The sequence below is a fragment of the Canis lupus genome, chromosome 27, assembly GCF_003254725.2.
Source record: "Canis lupus dingo isolate Sandy chromosome 27, ASM325472v2, whole genome shotgun sequence".
In the NCBI taxonomy this organism is placed as follows: domain Eukaryota; kingdom Metazoa; phylum Chordata; class Mammalia; order Carnivora; family Canidae; genus Canis; species Canis lupus.
This window is the reverse complement of record NC_064269.1, coordinates 16,343,542-16,365,952: the sequence shown is the minus strand read 5'-3', so window position 1 is coordinate 16,365,952 and position 22,411 is coordinate 16,343,542. Positions and strand designations below refer to the sequence as shown.

At 38.4% G+C, this 22,411-nt stretch overlaps 1 protein-coding gene and 1 pseudogene across 10 annotated transcripts in view; one reads left to right on the top strand and one right to left on the bottom strand.

The window, feature by feature from the left end:
• Positions 1 to 22,411, top strand: part of FGD4 (FYVE, RhoGEF and PH domain containing 4) — a 214,961-nt gene that overhangs the window by 156,042 nt on the left and 36,508 nt on the right. For 8 of the 10 annotated variants that reach the window (XM_049102291.1, XM_025455557.3, XM_049102297.1 and 5 more), the window contains 4 exons: positions 1,961 to 2,471; positions 18,816 to 18,905; positions 21,161 to 21,306; positions 21,718 to 21,874. In XM_049102291.1, coding sequence (XP_048958248.1) covers positions 1,961 to 2,471; positions 18,816 to 18,905; positions 21,161 to 21,306; positions 21,718 to 21,874 — 904 coding nt within the window. Of the gene's footprint in view, positions 1 to 1,960; positions 2,472 to 4,021; positions 4,181 to 18,815; positions 18,906 to 20,356; positions 20,457 to 21,160; positions 21,307 to 21,717; positions 21,875 to 22,411 lie in introns of those variants that run through there. The other 2 variants (XM_049102298.1, XM_049102299.1) reach the window with 2 other exon arrangements.
• LOC118352485 (60S ribosomal protein L18a-like) lies at positions 8,635 to 9,041 on the bottom strand (annotated as a pseudogene).

Sequence of the window (22,411 nt, the reverse complement as noted above, 5' to 3'; positions counted from 1 at the left end):
CATGGCTTTTATTACTTTCTTGCCGTCTATGGTTATTCTCTGTTCCATTCTCCAGTCCAGATAATCAGTATCTGGGAAGAGTAGAAAGAATGAAAGGAGAAGATAACACATATCTGAGCATTGTTCATGGACCATGCTGCTGTGTCCTCTAGCCCATAACTTCTATCTGCACTGGAGAAGAGGACAGACCTGGATTTTCTTCTCATGTTTTTTAGCCTGTAACTTCTATCCACAATGGGGAAGAGGCCAGACTTAGACTTTCTTCCCATGTTTTGTGTGCAGGCTATTTACCTGCTCCTTATTCTCTCCTTCATGTTCTGGTATACTAAAATGTGGGGTGAAGACCAGGGATTTAGAGTCAGACTTCATGGTTCAGACTCTAGCTGTATCATTTCTTAGCAATGTGACATCACTGCCTTATGCAAGTTTCTAAGGTTCAATTTCTCTATTTTGGGGTCCTGTATTAGAATTATTACGAGGTTGAAACAAATCATGTGAAGAATACCATGTACTTTCCAGCACTTAATAAATGCTAGCTACTGTTATTGAGTGACTGCCATGATCACCGTTACAATCCCCGTTACTCATTGTTGAGCACTGAGCACTTTCCATATGCCCAGCACTGTGCTACAAGGTGGGAAGAAAACAGAGAATGAGGTAGGCATGATCTGCACCCTCACAGAGTAGAAGTCTGTGTTCATTTTATCTCCTTATTAGGTCATAGGAATCTCTCCAAGACTGCAGCCCAGAGATTTATGTTTTTCCTCCCTGGAATCCTAGATTAAAATTTTATGCAAATATTTGTATATTGGCAGTTAGGTTCTATTGTACTATTAGGGTTATATACAATATCAAATAATAAGGGCTTTATGGAAAATTAAAATGAAATATGTAGTTTATGGTAGAGTGCACTTAAAATATAATAATCCAAGAAAACCTCTTTGAGGTGACATCTGAACAGAATCCTGAATGATGGGAAGGAGTCAGCCACACTCATGTCTTGGGGCAGGTCATCCTGAGCAGAGAGCACAACAGCTGCAGAGACCCTTAGATGTGCACTTTGGCTTGTTGGGAGTGTGGGAACAGCAGGAAGGCAGGAGTGGCAAGAGCTCAGTGAGTGAGTACAAAGGGAATTGAACAAGGCCAGGGCCAGTGGAGGGCTCATGTGTACAGAATCCTCGGTGGGGGGGGTCAGGATCCCAGATTTACCTTCTAAGTGTACAGGGTGCCACAGTTCAACCTCTGTGGTTGACTCAGGGAGACTGGATTTGAGAGGATCGAGACTGGAAACAGAGAAGTCAGTTAGGTTATGGCAGCAGAGGTAAAGTTCTGAGAATGTGTTCTGCTTTCTAAACAGAAGTAACCTTTGATTTCTAACCTATTCATCAATTGGGGTCTGACTGTACTTGTTTTAATCTGTACAAAAGCGGGGCACCTGGTTCAATAAGTTAAGCCTTCGGCTCAGGGTCATAATCTTGGGGTCTTGGGATCCAGCCCCAAGCAGGGTGCCTGCTTATCCCTCTCCCCCTGCTCATGCTCTCTCTCCCTCTCAAATAAATAGATAGATAGATAGATAGATAGATAGATAGATAGATAGATAGATAATCTTTAAAAATATATGAAAGTGAAAATCTTGGGAAAAGATGGCTTTAAAAAAAAAAAAGATGGCTTTAACTATAAATATTTCTCACATCTCAGTCCTTACTGGCGAGCCACGTTGATAAACAACACGAGGAAATGTTCCAGACCCTATAGCAAATGCTCAGTCTTATCTTTTTACTTAAATATTTATTTGTGTGTGGCATCCAGAAGAATGAGAACTATACTCAGCTATGCTAATCAATGTTTCTAAAACCATCAAAGGAAAAAGTCTTCACTTTTCCTTTCAGTTGGAATAAGCTGGTCTGTCTTCTAGAACTTTGCCAGTGTTTTCATGCTTCTTTTGTATTATATCTTTTAGCACATTATCAACTTACAGTGATTTGAAGAAAGATTCTGGTGTGAACCTGAATGTTCCCAGAACCCCAGGAAGGCATGGACTGACAACCACCCCTCAGCGAAAGCTTGTCTCCCAGCAACCACCACAGAAGCAGGAAAATGACACAGATCCAACTCAGGGTGTACAGACTGATGTGGCTAATGGTGTTATGGCAGCACAAAACCAGATGGAATGTGAGGAGGATAAAGCGGTCACTGTTAGCCCAGAGACTCCTGTTCAAACTTCTGAACCCTTGCTTGCTGTGAATTTAGTGAACGGAGAAGGAGAGGAGGAAGCAACCACACGCCCTGCAACCCCCACAGCAAATGACTATGATGGAAATGCTTCTGACAGTAGCTGCAGGACTCCCAGGGTCAGCCAGGTGCTCCCCCCGGAAGAAGGAAGGGCAGACATGGAAGCCAAGGTGCAAGAGCAGGAAGATGGAGAAAGCCCTCTGGAACCAGAGCAGCTGGACCAGCACCCGGAGATGAAGGTAAAGCATGAGCCTAGCTCATAAGTAGGAGGAAGCACCAACTGTTCCACTACTGTTTTTAAAAACTCTACTTAATAGCACCCGTGAAATGAATGAGTCAGATCACCCACACCACCAGTTAAATAATTTTTAAGCTTTAGCTGCTAATGTTTGCTTCCCCTAACTCTATGAGGAAATATTTCACTTTTTCTGGTATAGTTTCTGTTGATCTTCCTATTATGATTTGAAAAGTCCAATCATTCTGAAGACTTTATTATAGGAAAACCGTAAGCTTATTGTTTTCACTTACAGAGGAAGAAGACGTTCTTTGTTGCTCTAGATATTAGGGAATATCTATGGGCTAATATTTATGAGCTAAGCAAGAGGAAGTTGTATAGTTTTTGCTTTTCAGATGTTTCTAGTCTGAAAGAGTAACTTGGACTAGCAAATATTTCATTAAAGGACACAAATATGGAATATTCAAAAACTGTTCAACAGATTGTAAACATTACTCATTCCAGGCTTGTAAATTTTTTTACATATTTCTAGCTAATATAGTTTTAAAAAAATTGGCTTACTCTTGGATTTAGAAGCCTCTTTAAAGATCATCTTAATTAAGCAATTAAGTTCCAGAAAGCTGAAATGATTTTTCAGGTCACAGCAGTAGCCTGGACACTTGGTGCCCTGATTCACAGGCCAGTATTGTGTCCCTGATGCAAAAAGAATACCAAACTTAAGTGCCTAAATGCAGGAATTATCAGTGATTACAGCATCCACGAGTAATGTACTAGAGAGAGGTGAGGCTGTGGCAAACTAGAAGTTCAAATAGTTTCTAAAGAGGGCTACAGTTCAGTGAACCGCTTAAATGACATATCTGCCTGTATGCAAAATCTAAGCTCATAACATAAGGACTGATTTGCTGGTGGGATATATCCATGATTTACCTGTACTACAGCAGAAACTTTGATACAATTCTAGTAGCAACACCATTGCATTTGTGTTCTTTATTCATGTCAGTATGGTGGAAGGATTAATAAATTTGGCTTTTATAAAGTACCTGGAAGTTCTCAGATCAAAGATGCAATAAAAGCATCATATAGTTCCCTGGAATATAAAAGAGCTCCCATTACTCAGTCTCTCTTTTTGATTATAAATAACAATGTGTGTAGGAGAGTTAAGAATTGAAAATTTGGCAATTATAGGAAAATCTGTAAATGACAAATCCAAGTCCTAAATCTATTTAGGGTTTTTTTATGGTGCCGTGCCATAAGTGGCATTGATATAGGAAGAAATCCAAAAGGACTGATACTGAAATATCAGAGTAAAAAGTGATTGTTTGATGTCTTTAGAACTCTAAGTAAAATAAAATCCACGTTATGGTACAGTTTCACTGACCCTGAAAACAAACCCAAAGAGACAAAAAGCCAGGGATTTATTTTCTTCCAGTTAGTGAATTAATTTTAAGTGCTGACTCTCAAGCGGGGAAGGTTTAAATAAGGAAGTGGGTGGGAGAAAAGTGAGTCACACTTGGTGACATTATCTGAAACGTTAAAGAAACAGGACATTGCAAAGTGAATCTCTTCACTACATCTTGATGTAGTGGTATATTTTAGTGCCGCTGTGCTTAAACCATGGTGAACAGAAGAGGAGGTTAGAAGTAAGAAGCTCAAGACTCCTACATTTGTCCTTTTATAGTTGGGATGATGCCACCAGCGAGTATTTATAAAACAGTAAGAGCTATTCTTATTAATATTTTCATTGGCAATCCCTGTAGTTGCTAGGTAGTACTTTTTTTTTTTTTCCTGTCTTGTATTATTATCTGTACATTCTCATGGATGAGCCTTATTTGGTTTGGGAGAGGCTTAAATAGGGGCTTTCTTATTAAACTGGTGAAATGAAATAGTATAGCCGGCCTTTCTCCTAAGTGGGAATGTAAGTAGTGGATGGCACATGCTATATGTGGGAAGAAAAATGCAATTTTCTCTGCGGAGCTGTTGATAGAAAAATACCACGTGTGTATCTCATCTAAAAGGGAGTATTAGGATTTAATTTCTACATGGTGAGAATATGTTCTGCTTTGCTGCTGTGGTGTCTGTTACATTGTCTTTGTTCAAATAACATTTCTAACACTTATGTTAGAATGGTAAATTTTATGGTATATGTATTTTGTCAAAGTTAGAAACGAAAAATGAGATTTTTAAAAAGTTAGTGTAGTATATGGTAGAATGATTGGAACCAGGAAGTTTTGGTGCTGCTTCTGGCTTGTCCACTAACTATTAGTATGACCTTAAAGTAATCAATTAAATTATTTGTGCCTTTAGTTAAAGGATATAAACCGGGTATGATCATAAAGCCCTTTATAGTGATATTGTAATAATAATTCTCTGCTGTTGTTCATGGGTATCTTCCTTTGTTAGCATAGCCCCCCATATTGTCAGCTGCTTCTTGAACAGTCTAATGTGTTGAACCTCTAAGATACAGTGGAATATCTGAGTTTCACTATGCAGACAACTGAAAAAAATTACTTCAATCTTTATATAATCTGATATAGAGACTTATATCAGACTTAGCTACATTTAAACCAGTATTAAATGTAATGGCTATTTCTTAAATGCCTGCCATGAATGGGAAAAGGAGGGATCAGGGGGTGAAGGAATAGGAGCAGAGTAGAGTCACAAAGATAGTTTGGAAGGCAGGCACACATTAAAATAAATCTTGAACAGTCATTAATGAGAACTGACTTGAAAATCATCTCAGCTTGAGCTTGTGTAATTTTCACTGCTATCTAGTGTATTTTGATCAAGAATCACTTCAATGGGGGATCCCTGGGTGGCACAGCGGTTTGGTGCCTGCCTTTGGCCCAGGGCGCGATCCTGGAGACCCGGGATCGAATCCCACGTCGGGCTCCCGGTGCATGGAGCCTGCTTCTTCCTCTGCCTGCATCTCTGCCTCTCTCTCTCTCTCTCTCTCTCTCTCTGTGACTATCATAAATAAATAAAAATTTTTAAAAAAATCACTTCAATGGTGAATACAGAATATTGTTACTTTTACTATGTAAGAGATAAAGAATACCTACTTCATTGAAACTATTGTCCTTACTGCACTTTAGCAAAGCTACACTCCTCCAATATTTAAACTGTTTGCAACATCAGTGATCTAGAATATAGCCAGACACCTCTAGCTAAGCAGATAGTTTTTTTTTTTTTTAAACCTCTGAACTAAATGAAAATTGTGAGTACTTGATGACACCTTTAGCTCTTACCCGTAAGGTGTTATCAGTATTTTCAAATTAAAGTTAATTATGTATTACAAGAGATTAAAAGACTGAAGTCTACTAAGGAGGAGATGTCGTTATAAGGAACATTAAAACCCATAAATGACAGGGGGCAGAAGAATGTCACATGTGCAAACAGAGCTGCATACTTGAGGGCATCAGGGGTAACAGTGTTATAATCCTGTTTGGCATCACGAATTTGGGTTATCATAAATAGCTTAACTATATTAAGAGACTCAGGTAAATGGGTCAGGACATCTTAGAATGAATTTCATTTAAAAATGTTTTTTTATTTTCTCAGATTTATGTGCTTCAGTGGGTAAGCTTCATTAGAAATGCATTAATGCAGAATGCATTCATTGATTATGCCATCTAATAAACACTTCTTTTTATAGTTTTCATGAGCCTTTTAATATCCAAGATATATTTTAGCAGGTTGTATTTGTAGATCTTTCTAAGATTTATTCACTGTTTCCTTCTTCTGTATTTCATATTGTATAAGCCAGATATAAATATGCAGATGTGCAGTTTCTAAGACTAAAGTTGATATAAATTACAAATCTGCTATTGGCAACATAAGCTCAGGAAGCAGTTTTATCAAGAATATTTTACATTTTAAGTTAATCATTTTGCCAAAAATGAAAAAATTATATAATAAAGTGAGGAATTGATGAAGATAGAAATTTGGTAGAACTGATAGAGAATTGATAATTTTTTAAAAACCTAGATTTTGAGGCATTGGGTGGCTCAGTCAGTTAAGTGTCTGCTTTGGCTCAGGTCACGATCCCAGCCAGGGTCCTGGGATAGAGCCCTGCCGCATCAAGCTCTCTGCTCAGCCAGGAGTCTGCTTTCTCTACCTCTCCCTTCTCCCCATGCTTGTTCTGTGTCTCAAATAAATAAAATCTTTTAAAAAAGAAAAACTTAAGTTTTTTTTCTAGTTGTTTTTTAATTATCATTTTACTTATATTTTAATATGAACCTAGAGAGTTTATAACCTTTGAACATACTCAAAAATTTAAAAGATTATCATCTCTTAAGGAAAAGAATAACAGAATCAAATTCAGAAGTATTGCAAATTGAAAACCAGTGCTGTAATCCAGGTTAACTCACTTTTCCTTTTTTTCCTTTAATTTCACTTAATTGTAAAGCTTAACACTGTTGATTTTACAGGATGTAATATGAGGTATCAGAATTTTCTGGGAGTTCAAACATAATGCTGACCTTGGTTGTCCTTTTTAATGATGGGCTACAAGTTCTTTCTTTGTGAGGCTTTAAATTTCTTTACCTTCACTTCTTGAAAAATAAAGGGGGACAGCTGTTGAGATCATGTTAGACTTGAAGACAAATAGTAAGTTACTCCTTAGCTATTTCTTCTCTTGCCAACTCAGCTTCCATTCCAAGAATGTGAAAGACAGCAGGAGCAATGGCATTATCCAGCTTCACTAACCAGTCTTTGTTGTTGCTAGCATTACAGTGAAAGTTCTCACTGAAACTGTAAGAGTTTTAAAGCAATGTGTTGAATAACAGAAAAGTCCCACTAACCATATGGTTGGTTCATAAAAGTCTTAAAGATAGCTTTTCTCTGTTCACTTAGAAATAAATGGTGGATTTAGAAAGTTCTTTATTTTGTGGAGGCTCCATTTAGTATATTGGAAAGGTGTAAGAAAGCAAATTGAGACAAAAATGAACTTCAAAGAACCTGTACCTGAAAAACAAAACAAAACAAAAAAAGCCCACACACACCTGTTCCATTTGCAGATTCAGTGTGTGGGACTGAATGTGTTAGGTGCTAGAAACAAATGAACAAGACATGCCCTGCCTCTAAAGCCTCGGTGTACCCAGTAGAGAGACATAGTCAGTCACCATACTATGGTGCAATCCATGCTTTGCAAACATAGATGAGGAATGGTCTGCGCCTGGAGGAGGGCTGGTTAAGGGGCAGGCTGCTGAGAAGCAGTTTGTTTGAGCTTGAAGCAAAGTTGTGGGGGTAGGGAGGTTGCTGGGTGGTTAAGAATCAGTGGGGATGGGGTGAGGTAGGGAGGAATGGCTATATCTAGGCAGAGGCAAAGCATAAGAAACGAGCAGAGGCAAGTGGAGAGATGCCATATTTGTGGGTGTTTCTGGCCCTATAATGAGGCCAGAGGGCTAGAGAATTGAGTGAGGGGTAGAAGGATAGGCTTAAAAAGAAAATATAAGCTGTGGACAAATTGCAGTGGGTTTGTATGCCTGTGCTGTATCATTTCCCCCTGAAAACAATGCATTTTTTAAATTGTGGATAAAAATTAATACCCATAGAAAAATCAAGACAATGGAGCAAAGCATAGAGAATACAAAAATCACCCATAGTTCTGCCACTCAAAGAGAGCTCCTTTAGTATTTAACATTCCAGCTTGTTTTTCTGAGCTGACTTTTGAAAAAAAAATTTTTTTTTCAGTAGTCTAATGTATAGTCATTGTGCATCCTGTTTTGTAGGATTAAACATAGGTGTTTTCCTGTGATATTTCAAACTTTCCATAAGCCTAATACTATCTGGCTTCAGAGGCACTTAATTAAAGTATGGAAGTGGCATGATTATACATTGGTGGATTTTAGAAAAATGAGTCAGATAAAAGGAAAACAGATGGAGCAGTTGTAAGGAACTGCAGTAATCCAGGTGTGAGAGGATGCAGTTCTGGACGGATGCAGCCCTGCCCGGATGCGGCAGAGGGTTAGGACAAGGAAGAGAGATTTCTGAGGGCCTCCTGATGGAGGTAGAGAATGAGTCATGTTCAACTCCTAGCTTGGATGAAGTGGCAGATGGTATATCACCTTCTGAACTACAAGAGAATAGTAGTTTTGTTTTTTGGTTTTTGGTTTTGGTTTTACCCAAGGAGTTTATTTAAGCAGACCTGGGCACCAGCAGGCTCTGCATCTAAAAGAAGGTGTTGGGCCTCTTGATGGTGAAGCATGGCTTGTGCTGATGACAGAAGACCCGATGGGGCAGTGGGAACTTGATCTTGGAGTCGTGGACCTGCTTGACGGCTGGCTGGTGGCACTTGATGGCTGCAATCTCCTCCACCTTCATGATTTGGATAGAGTAGACCCGGGCATGCATCGGGCACCCATGTCTCGGTAGCACTGGGTGACTGCACCTGCAGTGGTCAGATCCCAGTATTCCTGGTACATATTATGGGTGCCACTGCATGAATCATAGTGCAGCCAGATGCCAAAGTTCTTCACCCGCAAGGGAGATTTCTTGAACACCTGTCCACAGTAGACAATTTCTCCAGAAGACTTCTTCATCTTCTTCAGTTGAGACATATTTGGAGGGCAGAAAAATTGAGTTTAGACGTACTGAATTTGAGGGACTTGTGGATGTCCTCATGACGATGTCTAAAACAAAAATGGAATACTCTAAGACATTATGGTCTGTGATTCAGGATGAAGACTTTAGAATAAAAGAGATGAGTTCAAACCCCAGCTTTGTCACTTACCAACTAGGTGACCTCAGACATGGTACTTGAACCTGATTTGGCAGGCCTTGGTTTCTTGACATGTTAATGAAATAATTGAGGTGGCAGGCAGGAAGGAAAGTAATTGTGTATGGAATGATGGCAGGGAGTAGAGTTTCTAATTAGGTTAGTTTTGTACTACTCGTTGATGGCACCTGTAGGACATCCACTAGGAGATATTAATTAAGCAAGTGGAAATACAGATCTCGAGCTCAGGAAAGAGGATAAGCCTGTAAGAGGATGTACATAAGGGTGTGATTAATATTGCCAAAATAGAATGTGCAGGAACAGGAAGAAGGGCAAGGACTGAGCCCTAGAGAGCACAGAAATAATCAAAAGGGGAACATAGTGAGTTGTGTGAGAGGAAAGAGAGAGCAATGTCATGAGAACTGTAGGATTTGGGGGAGGGGACACAGGATTACTGGTGAGCCAATGAAGATGGTCATCATTTAGAATATGGAACTAGGATTGATCTGGAGGCTTTGGTCTTACTGGGACATTATAGCCAACTAGCTCAGAGAACCTGGGTAATCAAATTAAATGCAGTACCAGTTATATTGCATACACTTTTTGCAAAGCACTGCAGAAAATACAAAGAGGAAACAGCTGAAATGGAGGATTGAGATAAATAACCATTACTAAAATATCTTGAGGTAAAGGGGAAAAGAGAACTCAAAGATAAAGTCAAGGTTCAGAGCATGGTTTAGAGCATGGCTGAGAGGGTGACTTCTTCCCTGTTAGCATAAATCAAGAAGTAGGGAGAGTCGGGAACTCTGTGCACAAGGTACTAAGACTGCAGTGCAGAGGTGACTAGGTATGGTGCTGAATGTGTCGGTTTGGGATGTGCCCCCATAGAAGCCAGTGAGATAGCCTCAAGGGGTTGAGGACAGTGAAGGAGGTTAGCTCTTGTTGGGGACTTGCGACTAAGGTTCTGAGGGCCAAGGTCAAAGGTAGTGGGCGCAATCAGCAGTCTCCCCAGCATTTGCTGAGTGACCTGAAACTCAAGAAAGAGAAGATCAAACTTACAGTGGGAGTGGGGCAAGGTCTGCAAGTCAGCAGTCCCAAGAGAACAATGACATAATGGAATCAAGGATAGGGTTTCACAGAATGTTGACATGAACCAGGAGGTTTGGGAAAGCGAGGTGTTTGGAGATCACAATGCATATAAAGATGCTATTTAGTATGGGTAGGAGAGAAATGGAAAATCCAGATCTTAAAATCATAGCAGTTGTTTGTGGCTACAAAACAAAACGGGCACCGGGGTGGCTCAGTGGTTGAGTGTTTGCCTTCAGCTCAGGATGTGATCCCTGGGTCCTGGGATCGAGTCCCACCCACATCAGTCTCCATACAGGGAGCCTGCTTCTCCCTCTGCCTGTGTCTCTGCCTCTCTGTGTATGTCTCATGAATAAATAAATAAAATCTTTAAAAAAAAAAAAGCAATATACTAAAACCTGGTGGTCAGGAAGACAGACTCAAGAGCCAGATTCTCAAGGTTTGCAACCCAGCTCAGTCACTTAGAAGTTGTATGACCTCGAGCAGCTCAGTTAAACCTACCTGTACCTAAGTTTCTTCATGTGCTACATGGAAAGAACAAGGTCATAAGGTTATTATGAGGCATGGATCATTGAGTCATTGTAAAGGATTAGAACAGTGCCTTAAAACATAATGTGAGCTGTTAAATAAACATAAAATAGGGACACCTGGGTGGCTCAACCGTTGAGCATCTGCCTTTGGCTCAGGGCCTGATCCCGGATTTCCAGGATCGAGTCCTTCATCAGGCTCCTTGCATGGAGCCTGCTTCTCCTGCCTCTGCCTGTGTCTGTGCCTCTCTCTGTGTGTCTCTCATGAATAAATAAATAAATAATAAACATAAAATAAAATCCTGTTTCCTTATTTGTAAATCAAGATGAACAGACTCATGGCCAGAGATGTCCCTTGATAGTTCCAAGGTTCAGCATATCCTGCCCGGTGAGTATCCCAGCAGCTGTCGGTTCCATTTAAAGCTGGCATGCCCCTTTGTGGGATGCACAGAGATAATTTTGCATGCCACTTCCTTTTTTAACCCTGGCTTCCTATATTTTGTGTGTTTCTCTTGCATGAAGACCATAGGTTTTTTCCACATAGTGCACTCATTTCTATGCACGAGGTTTTAACTCTAGGGAATTATCAGAAATACTTGTAAGTGACCCAATTACTTTGATGTTCTGTGTAGATTTGGGATAGGTTAACTTAGTCATTGATTGTAGGTATGTATTCAATTCTTCTTTGTGCCTGGTCTTTTATTTCTGTAAGAGGCAAAGGACAATATAGTCTAATGTATACTAAATTGAGTATGAGAAGAACAAAGTTCTCTCTTTGCTACCACTTCCTGTCTCATCTTGTGCAAGTAACTAAATTGTCCTTCTCAGTGCAAGCTCTCTTGTCCTTCTCCCCACCCTATCTCAAAAAGCACAGAATGTAAACCTTCTGATTAAAAGTTCTCACTTGCCTATTCTCCGGTCTTGAAATGAATAAATAGTGTAGAGGACATCAGATTGGAAAAATATTGCTGCTGGGTGGAAAGTAGGCTTGGACTTTGCTCCTAAAACTTCCTGAAGGATCATGCAAAAGTAATAAACTATTTTTGTGGTACTATATAATGAAGCCCTGGGAAAAGAATAATGTGTGTGCATCATAGTGAGTATTCTTTTTCGTGTAATGTGAGCCTGGTGATAAATTTCTTGCTTGATTACAAATCTTCCCTGAGACCACATGACCGTCCTTATGGCATTATTACATGATCTTAATTGAACACAAAATCTGTAAATTATTCCCTTATCTTCTCTCTTCTTGTCCCACACATCCATAGAGACTTCTCTTCCTTAAAGATATGTAACAGAGCGAGAACTTCATTTTCACAGACCTCAGTTTGAATCCTGGCTCAGTCTCTTTCTAGCTGATTTGGGGGCAGCTTACCCATCCCTCATTAAGACACTGCTTCCTGGGACGCCTCCAAGCCCTGCCTTCGGCTCAGTGTGATCTTGGGATTCTGGGATCAATTCCCACTTTGGGCTCTCTGCAGGGAACCTGCTTCTCCCTCTGCCTATGTCTCTGCCTCTCTCTGTGTGTCTCTTATGAATAAATCAATAAAACCTTAAAAAGAAAAAAAGATACTGCTTCCTCATCTATAAAATGAGAGGTTAGCAATACCTGCTTCCCAGGAGTATTAGGAGGATTCCACTGGATAATTTGTGTGAAGCACATGCAGTAGTGCCTAGCACAGTAAGTGCCCTCTAACTAGTGGGGGCTGTCACTGTCTCTCACTTGGGATACCCTCCCTTGATTTCTCTGTTCCTTAATAGAATGAGAACAAATCTGTAGAATTCTGGAATATGGGAATGAAGGTGTCGAGACAAGTTAGAGATTTAAAGGTGCTTTTTGGGATGATAGGCCAATTATGTGACATTCAAATATCATTGTGATCTCATTTTAAATTATCCACCTGGGGGATCCCTGGGTGGCTCAGCGATTTAGCACCTGCCTTTGGTCCAGGGCACGATCCTGGAGTCCCGGGATCGAGTCCCACATCAGGCTCCCGGCATGGAGCCTGCTTCTCCCTCCTCCTGTGTCTCTGCCTCTCTCTCTCTCTCATATAAATAAATAAATAAATAAATAAATAAATAAATAAATAAATAAATAAATCTTTAAAAATAAATAAATAAATAAATTATCCACCTGGACCCGCATAAAAGACCTTAATATCTAGGAAGACATTAAAAATGACCTATCAAAATGTGGATGTCAAGTGTTTATTCCCTAAGTTTACTCATCTTTTTATGAAAGAATGGACCCCAGGGAAAGCAGAAACACATGTATTCATACAAAGACACATCTGCCTTCTCCATGGACGAATTTAATTCATTAGGGAGAAACTTGAAGCATTCATTCTGGTCCTATAAAACCCAATCACTTGCATACATATTATTTTAGGTATAACCTGCCTGTAATGAATATATGGAACAAGCAATAAGAACTTTTAGTAGTTTAGGTTTAATGTTTTTAGAAAAAAAAAATTTTTCCTGCTTAAAATGAAGTCGTGAGAACATGTACTGAAAAGTTAAAAAAGCATAACTGAAGAGTGGCAAAGCATGATATCAACCTCTGATTCTTTTTTATGTAATTGAAGGCTTTGCCCTTAAAGCCTCTTTTAGGAAACTCTGATTGTCAATTAACCTTTGTGAAGTTCGTTCCAAAATATCTGCTCCCCTGCTTGGTGGTTCTGAGGCATGTGGCAGTGCATATGGCACGGCGATCTTGAAGAATGAATCACCAGCTCTACCCAAGCATTTTCCGCCTGTCCAATAAGTGAGGCCTGTGAGCTGCAGCGGGGGCACTTTGTCTGGGCTCCTGCCATAGGGAAGAGTCATGCCAAAAGGTCTGAAAAGAGCTGCAGGAGCTGGTGACATCTGTAAATAAGGAGGCAGAACTGACTCTGCAGCATATTCATCAGCCAGCGGGCACAGTGACTAGCAACCAGGCTGAACCTGACCTATGAGAATGGAGCAGATATCTGCCAAAAGGTTACTGGAGGCGTGAAAGTGCACAGCCCTCGCCCAGGAAGTGCACCGTGCAAGAGAACTACAAGAGAAGCAGAGGAAAGTAAACTGTGTAATCTTTTACTGGAGGAGGCGTGCTTCTTCCCTTTCCAATTTGGATAGTTTAGACATACTCTGCTGTATTTTTGTTTGAGGCAATACTCTGAGAATCAGCTTTCAAGATGGGGATATAGTTTCATTTGCAAGTGAAAAAATACTTTATAGAGGAATATGGAAAATAAGATGCTTTTTTAATAGCATATTTATGATTATTTTTAAAAAAAGTGAAGTCTGCGTATTAGGTTCCAATAGAGACAAATAGGATTTTTTATCAAATATTTTATAGCCATTACTATTTTCCAAAGAATCACGAGTATATATGACTTCTTAGTAAAGTGCTAAGCACAAAGTAGGGGTTATATAGTTTTGAAATAGCAAATAATGGGCAGCCCGGGTGGCTCAGCAGTTTAGCGCTGCCTTCAGCCCAGGGCGTGATCCTGGAGACCTGGGATCGAGTCCCACGTCGGGCTCCCTGCATGGAGCCTGCTTCACCCTCTGCCTGTCTCTCTCTCTCTCTCTCTCTCTCTCTCTGTGTGTGTCTCTCATGAATAAATAAAATCTTCATAAAAATGGCAAATAATAAGAGACAATATTATATAACTTGACCTATTTAACTGTCTATTAAAAAAAAATACCAGACTATAATCCCAGTGTATGGGCAATTTTAAAACAACTGTGTTATTTAAGCATAAGTCTGATAGAGTAGTAGAGACCCATGCATGCAGACAGATCATGTATTTCTCTGTAAATGTACCCACAGATGAGTTTCAGTAACAAATTCAACATTAGAAGCCATCATATCATTACATCAAACATGACTGAATTTTTAATACATGATAATTCTTACTAAAATGTTGAAAAGTCTGCTATAAATAGAATGTATATTAGAGAAAGAATATAAATTAAAATGCCTAGTAGAGGGGATCCCTGCGTGGCTCAGCGGTTTGGCGCCTGCCTTCGGCCCAGGGTGTGATTCTGGAGTTCCGGGATCAAGTCCCACATCAGGCTCCCTGCATGGGGCCTGCTTCTCCCTCTGCCTCTCGTTCTCTCTGTGTGTTTCATGAATAAATACATAAAAAATCTTTTTAAAAAATGCCTAGTAGATACTGCTTTTAATTTACAAGTAGACAGTTTGTATAGTGTTAGTCTGTTCCCTTGCAGGTACTTACTATAGCCTTGTTTCTTGTTGCAGAGAAGAGTTAGAGTGAGCGCCAATGATTTACTGACCATGATATAAAATCCCATACTCTCTTATATGACTGGAATCTGATTCAATTACCTTTTAACTGTGACTGGGGGCAAGTCACCTGGCCTTTCTGAGTCTTTGAATTCTGTCTTGTTACATGTGTGTGCTGCCTATAAACAGGAATAATGTATCTATTTATAGATTAGATTTTTGGAGTTATATGGATTAGTCAATTTATATATGTATAGGTGCTGCAGAAGCAAGCACAGGATTAGTCAATTTATGTAAAATATAACAGTGTCTGCTGCATAACAAGTAATCAGTGGGTAAATGTTAGCTGTTCTGGTGAAATTGTTTGAGTCTGTGATTTCCTTTAACTCCACCACAAAAATCCCTAGTAACTTCTCACAAAGTGAAAGTGTGAGTGATTAAACTGAATGTCAGCAAGTTTACTTTTGCTTATCTTTGTGTTGGTTTTGGCAAGGTCAGGGACCTAACATTAGAAAAGCATCTGTGTGGAAGGACACAGCTTTTGCTAATAACTGCTGGTGTCTCCTTTGGATTTTGCAAATTATGACCAGGATACCTACCATTTGCCGAGTTCAGCCAAAGTATGATTTAGAGTCAGCAAAAGATAGTTTATTATAAGCTTCCTATTTAAGATCCTGTAGGATGTAGAAGACCTCAGGAGTGACTTCACTGCATAGCAATAACAGACAGTATGACCTGTTGGTTAATTAATTCTCTGACTCATAAGAGGTGTATTTTTTTTATTATTATTATGGCACAAACTTTGCTGAGTGGTTTTTCTTAAAGGTATTTGTCAAAACCAGGATCAGAACATATGAAAATGTGTGAATGAGTCAAAAAGATAAAGTAGTAGTAGTACTGCTATTAGAATAAAACTAAGAGCTTGGAAAGAACAAGCCACTAGTACTAATGGCAACATGGATGTATCTCAAATGCATTTTAAGAAGTGGAAGAAGCAAGACTCAAGGCATGCACGTACTGTGTGATTCCATTTACCCAACATTCTGAAAAAGGGCAGATCTGTTAACAGGAGCTGATGATAGGAGAGGAGGTGTATAGTGTTGATGCAGGTCAGTATTTCTTGTATGTTGAATAGCATAGTGACCTCTGAAATGATTTATTTCTTATATATTTACTATGTATTTGTATTCACTTATTATAGGTTTGAAAGTCACATTTCTAGTACATTAATTATTTTCTCCTCTATAAATAGTAATTGCTTAAAATTATTTGAGAGCTTTTCAATTTCACAGAATACACCCCATGTGTTTCATAATATTTCAGTTTTCCATGCTAATCAGGATGCTTCTAACTACAAATAACACCAGTAATATTCAACCTAGCTTAAATAATAAGGCAGTTTACTAGCTTCATTTCTGTGGTTATAGGGTGGTTGCTCATGGCACTCAAGCCTACAAGTATCCTCATTTACATAAAGCATCAAAGAGATTTATTTTTCTATTGCTCCTTCTTAAGAGCAGGGAGCCCCAGTGCATATTCTTGCATGTTTCATAGGCTCCTGAAACAATCACCCATGTATTCTTGATTCTTACACCAATCAGAGCCATCTTTTTGATCTGGGAAATGAGGATAGTTTCTCCAAAGGAAAGGCTACATAGTAAAAAGGTAGATGCCCTGACCAAATCTGGTTATCATTAAGAAGTGGAGGGAAAGGGCAGCCTGGGTGGCTCAGTGGTTTAGCACCTGCCTTTGGCCCAGGGCCTGATCCTGAAGCCTGGGATAGAGTCCCACGTCAGGCTCCCTGCATGGAGCCTGCTTCTCCCTCCGCCTGTGTCTCTGCCTCTCTCTCTATCTCTGTCTCTCATGAATGAATAAATAAAATCTTTAAAAAAAAAAAAAAAGTGGAGGGAAAGGATGTCAAACAGGCAAACAATAATGCTTGTACTTTACCCTGAATTTATTGTTTAACCAAAACTTTGTCTAATTGTGGGATTTAATGACTACACAATTCTTATTTCAGAGTTTTTGAGGCCACAGATTAAACAGTACTATGTTACACTACCTAAAGACTTAACATAAAAATACCTCACTTCAGTACTCCTGTAAAAGACACTGGTTTAAAATATACTTTGTTCTGCTTTGGTGTTAGAGTTTTTACTAAATTCTGACTGCTTCATACTTGCCTAGAATGAAAAGGGTACTTCAGCCAAGTAGCTAGGTAGAAATTTCTTACAAAAAGATGTTAAAGAAAAAAAAAGATGTTAAAGTATAAAATAGACAGTAAGTTCTAATAGGACCAAGGCCAAGAGCTTTGTATAGTTGAAGAAGGCTCCATGGATAAGGAATGGAAATTAAGCAGGCCAACCCCCCAAAAAACAGTCTTAAACACCTAGAAAGATGAAACAAGAATATATACCATGCAGAGAGGATCAAAAGAAGTAAGTTTTGGGAATGGGCATGGACATGTTTGGATAATGATGGATGAGATTGGTGTGTTTGGAGGGAAGTGTGCCTGCAGCAATAAAATTGGGAAAAAGTCTGAGGAAGTGAGTAAAGATGAGACTTGAGTAACCTGAATGATACACAGAGTCTGGATTTTATCCTGCTGGTGAAAAGAGGACTGTTAGAAGTTTTCTGTCTATGGAAAGTAAAATGATCTTGGCAAAGCAGAATTAGAAAGATTGCTCATAAAACAGCATAGAAGGTGAATCTAACTAGCCAAAAAATAGTAGAATCAGATCAACTGGGCTGATTGGATTGGGCTTGGGATATGGTATGAGCAAAACCAGGTGGCAGTGATGAAAACTTAAAGGATAGATACTAACAGTATGAGTAGGAGCTCATAGCCAGGTGGATTTTGTTGTAGGGAACCTAATTTAGAGTGATTCAAGATGCAAAGACAGATTAACTGGAAAGGAATGGAACGCTTGCCAGGCTGGTAAAGTTCTGGTGGGAGGGGGTAGAAGGTGGTAGGATAGAGGTTTTCCTGAAAAGATGAGTTTGGTCTTACATTGGCAGCATACCAAAGTGGTAGTAAATGTCCAACAATAGTTAGGTTTGTGTGATTGCCACTCATTCATTCATTTATTCAGCAATATTTTATTGAATGCCAGTATTTTATTGAAGCATTGTAGTAGACAAGAGAGAGCTATCAAGTTATCAAGAAAAAAATATTCCCATTCTCATAGAACTAGCAAAGCTTTACAAATATATTTAAAGGCTAAGTAGACATATACTGAGGAAATAAAATGTTTGTGTTTAAAATAATATGGGTAAAGAGAGGAGAGGGGAACATAGATGAAATAAGATTAACAATGACTTGATAGTTGTTGTATCTCAGTAATGGATACGTGCTGGTTCATTTTACTGTTTACTCATGTGGTTGAAATTTTCCCTAACATTTTTTTGAAAGGCAAAAAAGTTAGATACATAGAGCTAATAATTAGACAAGATATCTGACAGAGTGATGAAATCATGTGTAAAGAGTGGCCTAAAAGAGGCAGAGAGAAAATGAGCCAAATACAGTGTCTGAGAAAGATAAAAGGTATTTCAAGGACAAAGATGATAGTCTTAATTTTGACAGAGGCTAAGGATGTTGTAAGTTAAATCTAGAGGATTGCTTATTTTTAATTTTGTTCATTTCTGGTTGGCTGACCCTTTGTGGCTAAAAGGAATTGGGTACATGAGAAGCTTGAGAAAACTGTTTTGACCATTTGCTAAGGTGTTTATTACTTGAAAAATATGTCCAAGCTTTATTTCCTAATATGTGAACATCTATTCTACTTTTAGGAAACTAATGAGGAAAAACTTCACAAAATAGCCAATGAACTTTTGCTTACAGAAAGAGCTTATGTCAACCGACTTGACCTCTTAGATCAGGTAAGATTTTCCTTTTCAGGGTTGTTTTTTGACATTTGTACATCATTTTTAGCAACTATATGAGGGGCATGACTGTTTTTGGCCAGTGAAAGCTTTTTCTTCAAGGAAATCTTTAGGATTTTTAGCTTTGTCAGTGAATTCACTAGACACAAAAGGTTTTCAATGCATAAAGAGCAGATTCAAGGACTCTATGAGTCATGAAATGCCTGTATCTTTCAACACTAAACACTGGTATGTTTCTTGACCATTTATTATGATCCTAGAGCCATGTTACCATTATCATTTAAATAAGAGAGGAAAAAATAAAATAAGATGAAATCAGAGAGGGAGACATAGAGACTCTTAATCATAGAAAACAAACTGAGGGTTGCTGGAGGGGAAGGAGTTGGGGGGATGGGGTAACTGGGTGATGGACAGTAAGCAGGGTATGTGACATTAAGCAGAGCATTGGGTATTATATAAGACTGAACTGCTGAACTCTACCTCTGAAATCATTGATACATTATATGTTAATTAACTGAATTTAAATTTTAAAAAAATTTTAGAAATATAAATAGATTGGTGATTTGAATTCCTACGTGATTATGTCACTGATTCTATTTGCCTCGTGTGCTCTTCAGCCCCATGTGAGTCATCTGAATTAATAGGGCCAGGAGAAATTTTGAGCATTCACTCATTCCAGGTTATAGGAGACATCTAATACAGTGCCTGGTGTAAAGTTGCATACTCAATATTTGTTGGAAATGACATTTACTTTACTTTTCCCAATTTTGTACTTTCATCATGGTGGAGCCTTGAGTATCATTTCAAATATATGTTTGCGAAGAAAGTTTTAAAATGCATCATAATTTTAAAAAATTAAATGCATCATAAGAATCACTTGAAAACTAAGGCATCTTAATATTATTTTAATGATAAAAGAACAAGATAATTGGTAGATTGCTAATATAGACTCCTCTTATTAAATGAGAAAGTTGCCGTGTTTGAGTGTTAATTATAAGAAGCATTGTCCCACTTCTGCCTTTGGAAAACTAGAACTTCGTGGCAACAGGCCTCCTTATCATCAGTTCCTAGAGTAAACTATGGCCCTGTTAGAGTGAGCCTTAAGGGGCCAGATTAAGGGTTCTGTTCTTTGAAATAATGAGTTTGTGACTTAAAACACTCACTTTCTGAAGAAATTCATTGTTAAGTCCATCAATTCATGTTGAGTTTGTACCTTTGAAAGAATTTTTCTCCTCGTGAGGATTACAGACCTGAAATGTTGGATATTCCCATCATGGAAATGTGTCTTGTCCTCTTACCAGGTTTTGCGGGTTTTTGTTTTTTCTTTTTTGTTCTTTTTTGTCAGCTGCTATTGCTGACCTTTTAGAATTTAGAGTCTTAATTACTTAAAATATCCTATCTATTGGAGTCTCCAAGGACATAATTTTGTGTTCTTTTTGCCTCCCAAGAAAATGCAGTGGAGGTGAATTTAGAAAATTAACAACCATCTGGACATTATGAAGGAACAGACCTCCTTCTGCCTACATTTAACAGAATGGCAATTAAGAGGTATAGTAGCCCTAGTGGAGTATAGCTAAGACTGCAATTTTTTTAAATTGTTTTTAAGATACTCATTATTTTGTACAGGAGAAGATCTTTTTATCCTCGTATAATTGTTCAAATTATCATGCATTATTACTTACTTAAAAGCAAGAAAACATCTGTGAACTGAAATACTCTTTTATTTATCCATTGACCAGATATTTATTAAGCATTCTACTGTGGGAACTAAATTATGATAGCCTCCCTCCCTAAGGAGGCATATAGTTTTCATAGGGAAAATGATATTTATGCCAACAAATTACAATAAAGGGCATTATGATATACGTGCCATCGAAGCCATTCAAAACAAAGAGGAGTGAAAATTACCACAATTACTGTTGTATATAAAGCTTTCCACCTCTCTTAACTCTACTTACAGATAGGAGTAAATTTACTCCTTTACCTCAATTGGAAATTCTCTGGCATAGGAAAGGTTAACCCACCCCAAATAGAGGCATAGCCTAGGTTAGAGTCAAGTTTTCTAATTCTAATTCCTGGTTCTTCTCAATCAAAACATATATTCGGACATTTTGAAAATGATTGATTTCTTGAACCATGAACCTTATTTCATTGATTCAACAAAAGTTACTGAGAGCCTACTATATGCCTAGCACAGTGTTAGGTGGTAACCAATAAATTTGAACTAATGTTTGCTTTATTCTCTTATTCAGGTATTTTACTGCAAATTATTAGAAGAAGCAAATCGAGGCTCATTTCAAGCAGAGATGGTGAATAAAATCTTTTCTAATATCTCATCAATAAATGCCTTCCATAGTAAATTCCTATTGCCAGAGCTGGAAAAACGAATGCAAGAATGGTAAGAGGAGTAAACAGCAAATGATATACCTAAGGAAGTCACGTTAGATGCTGTGTTATTTGCTTTTGAATTGAAACAATAACGCTACACAGAGAGCTATAGCCAAACATTTGTGTTAAGTTTTTATGGTAAAGACCACTGATAGAAGTTGTGGTACATTTTTAGCTTTGGTTGAAAAGGATTTCATATCTGCTCTCCAAACTATCTTTTAATTAGTGGAGATGAGATATCAGGGGTAATCCGGAGTTTTAAAAAGGTGCTGCTTCGTTTTCTACCCATCTCACAGCAAGGTGGGTCTGATAAAGCACAGAGCATGTGTAGATCACTTTATCTAAAGTGATCACTTCATTTGGAGTCCTATTAATTCACTCTATAAGAAATCTTAATGACCTGTTTTTCTATTTTGTACAGGGAAACCACCCCTAGAATTGGTGACATCCTTCAGAAATTGGCACCATTCCTTAAGATGTATGGAGAATACGTGAAGGGATTTGATAATGCAATGGAACTGGTTAAAAACATGACCGAGCGTATTCCTCAGTTCAAAGCAGTAGTAGAAGAAATTCAGGTGATTGGACTCTTTTGTTCAAGGCTATGAATTAGTTTTTCTGCAGAAATCATAATGCCGTCTAGATCTAAAGTTTAGATTGACACATCTTGTGAAACCCTGCATCTCTGGGATTACAGCATTGGTCTGTAAATTGAGACCTATTTCTGAGACCGCCAAATTCCATGCTATTCTGAATTATGCAAAGATGATCTCTGCAAATTTAACATGTTTATTGAGCACGTGCCATGTGCTGAGCAGTAAATTCTCTGCTTTTGAGTCTAGCTTTTATAAAAATACACATAAAATTATAAGGTGAGCTCCCATTCAGGTCTCTGCCTTTCTTCCTTTCAGAGGTTGAGATAATGGAAGGAATATAGAAATGAATATAAAGAATGAGTGCCATAAACCCTAACATTCTGCAAACATTATTATTCTGGATTGTGTGTGTGTGTGTGTGTGTGTGTATCACTTTATATATGTGTTCTGATTTTTTTTTTTCAATTTCACCAAATCTGGATAATATACTTTAATAACACCATGGTAATTTCTATTTGA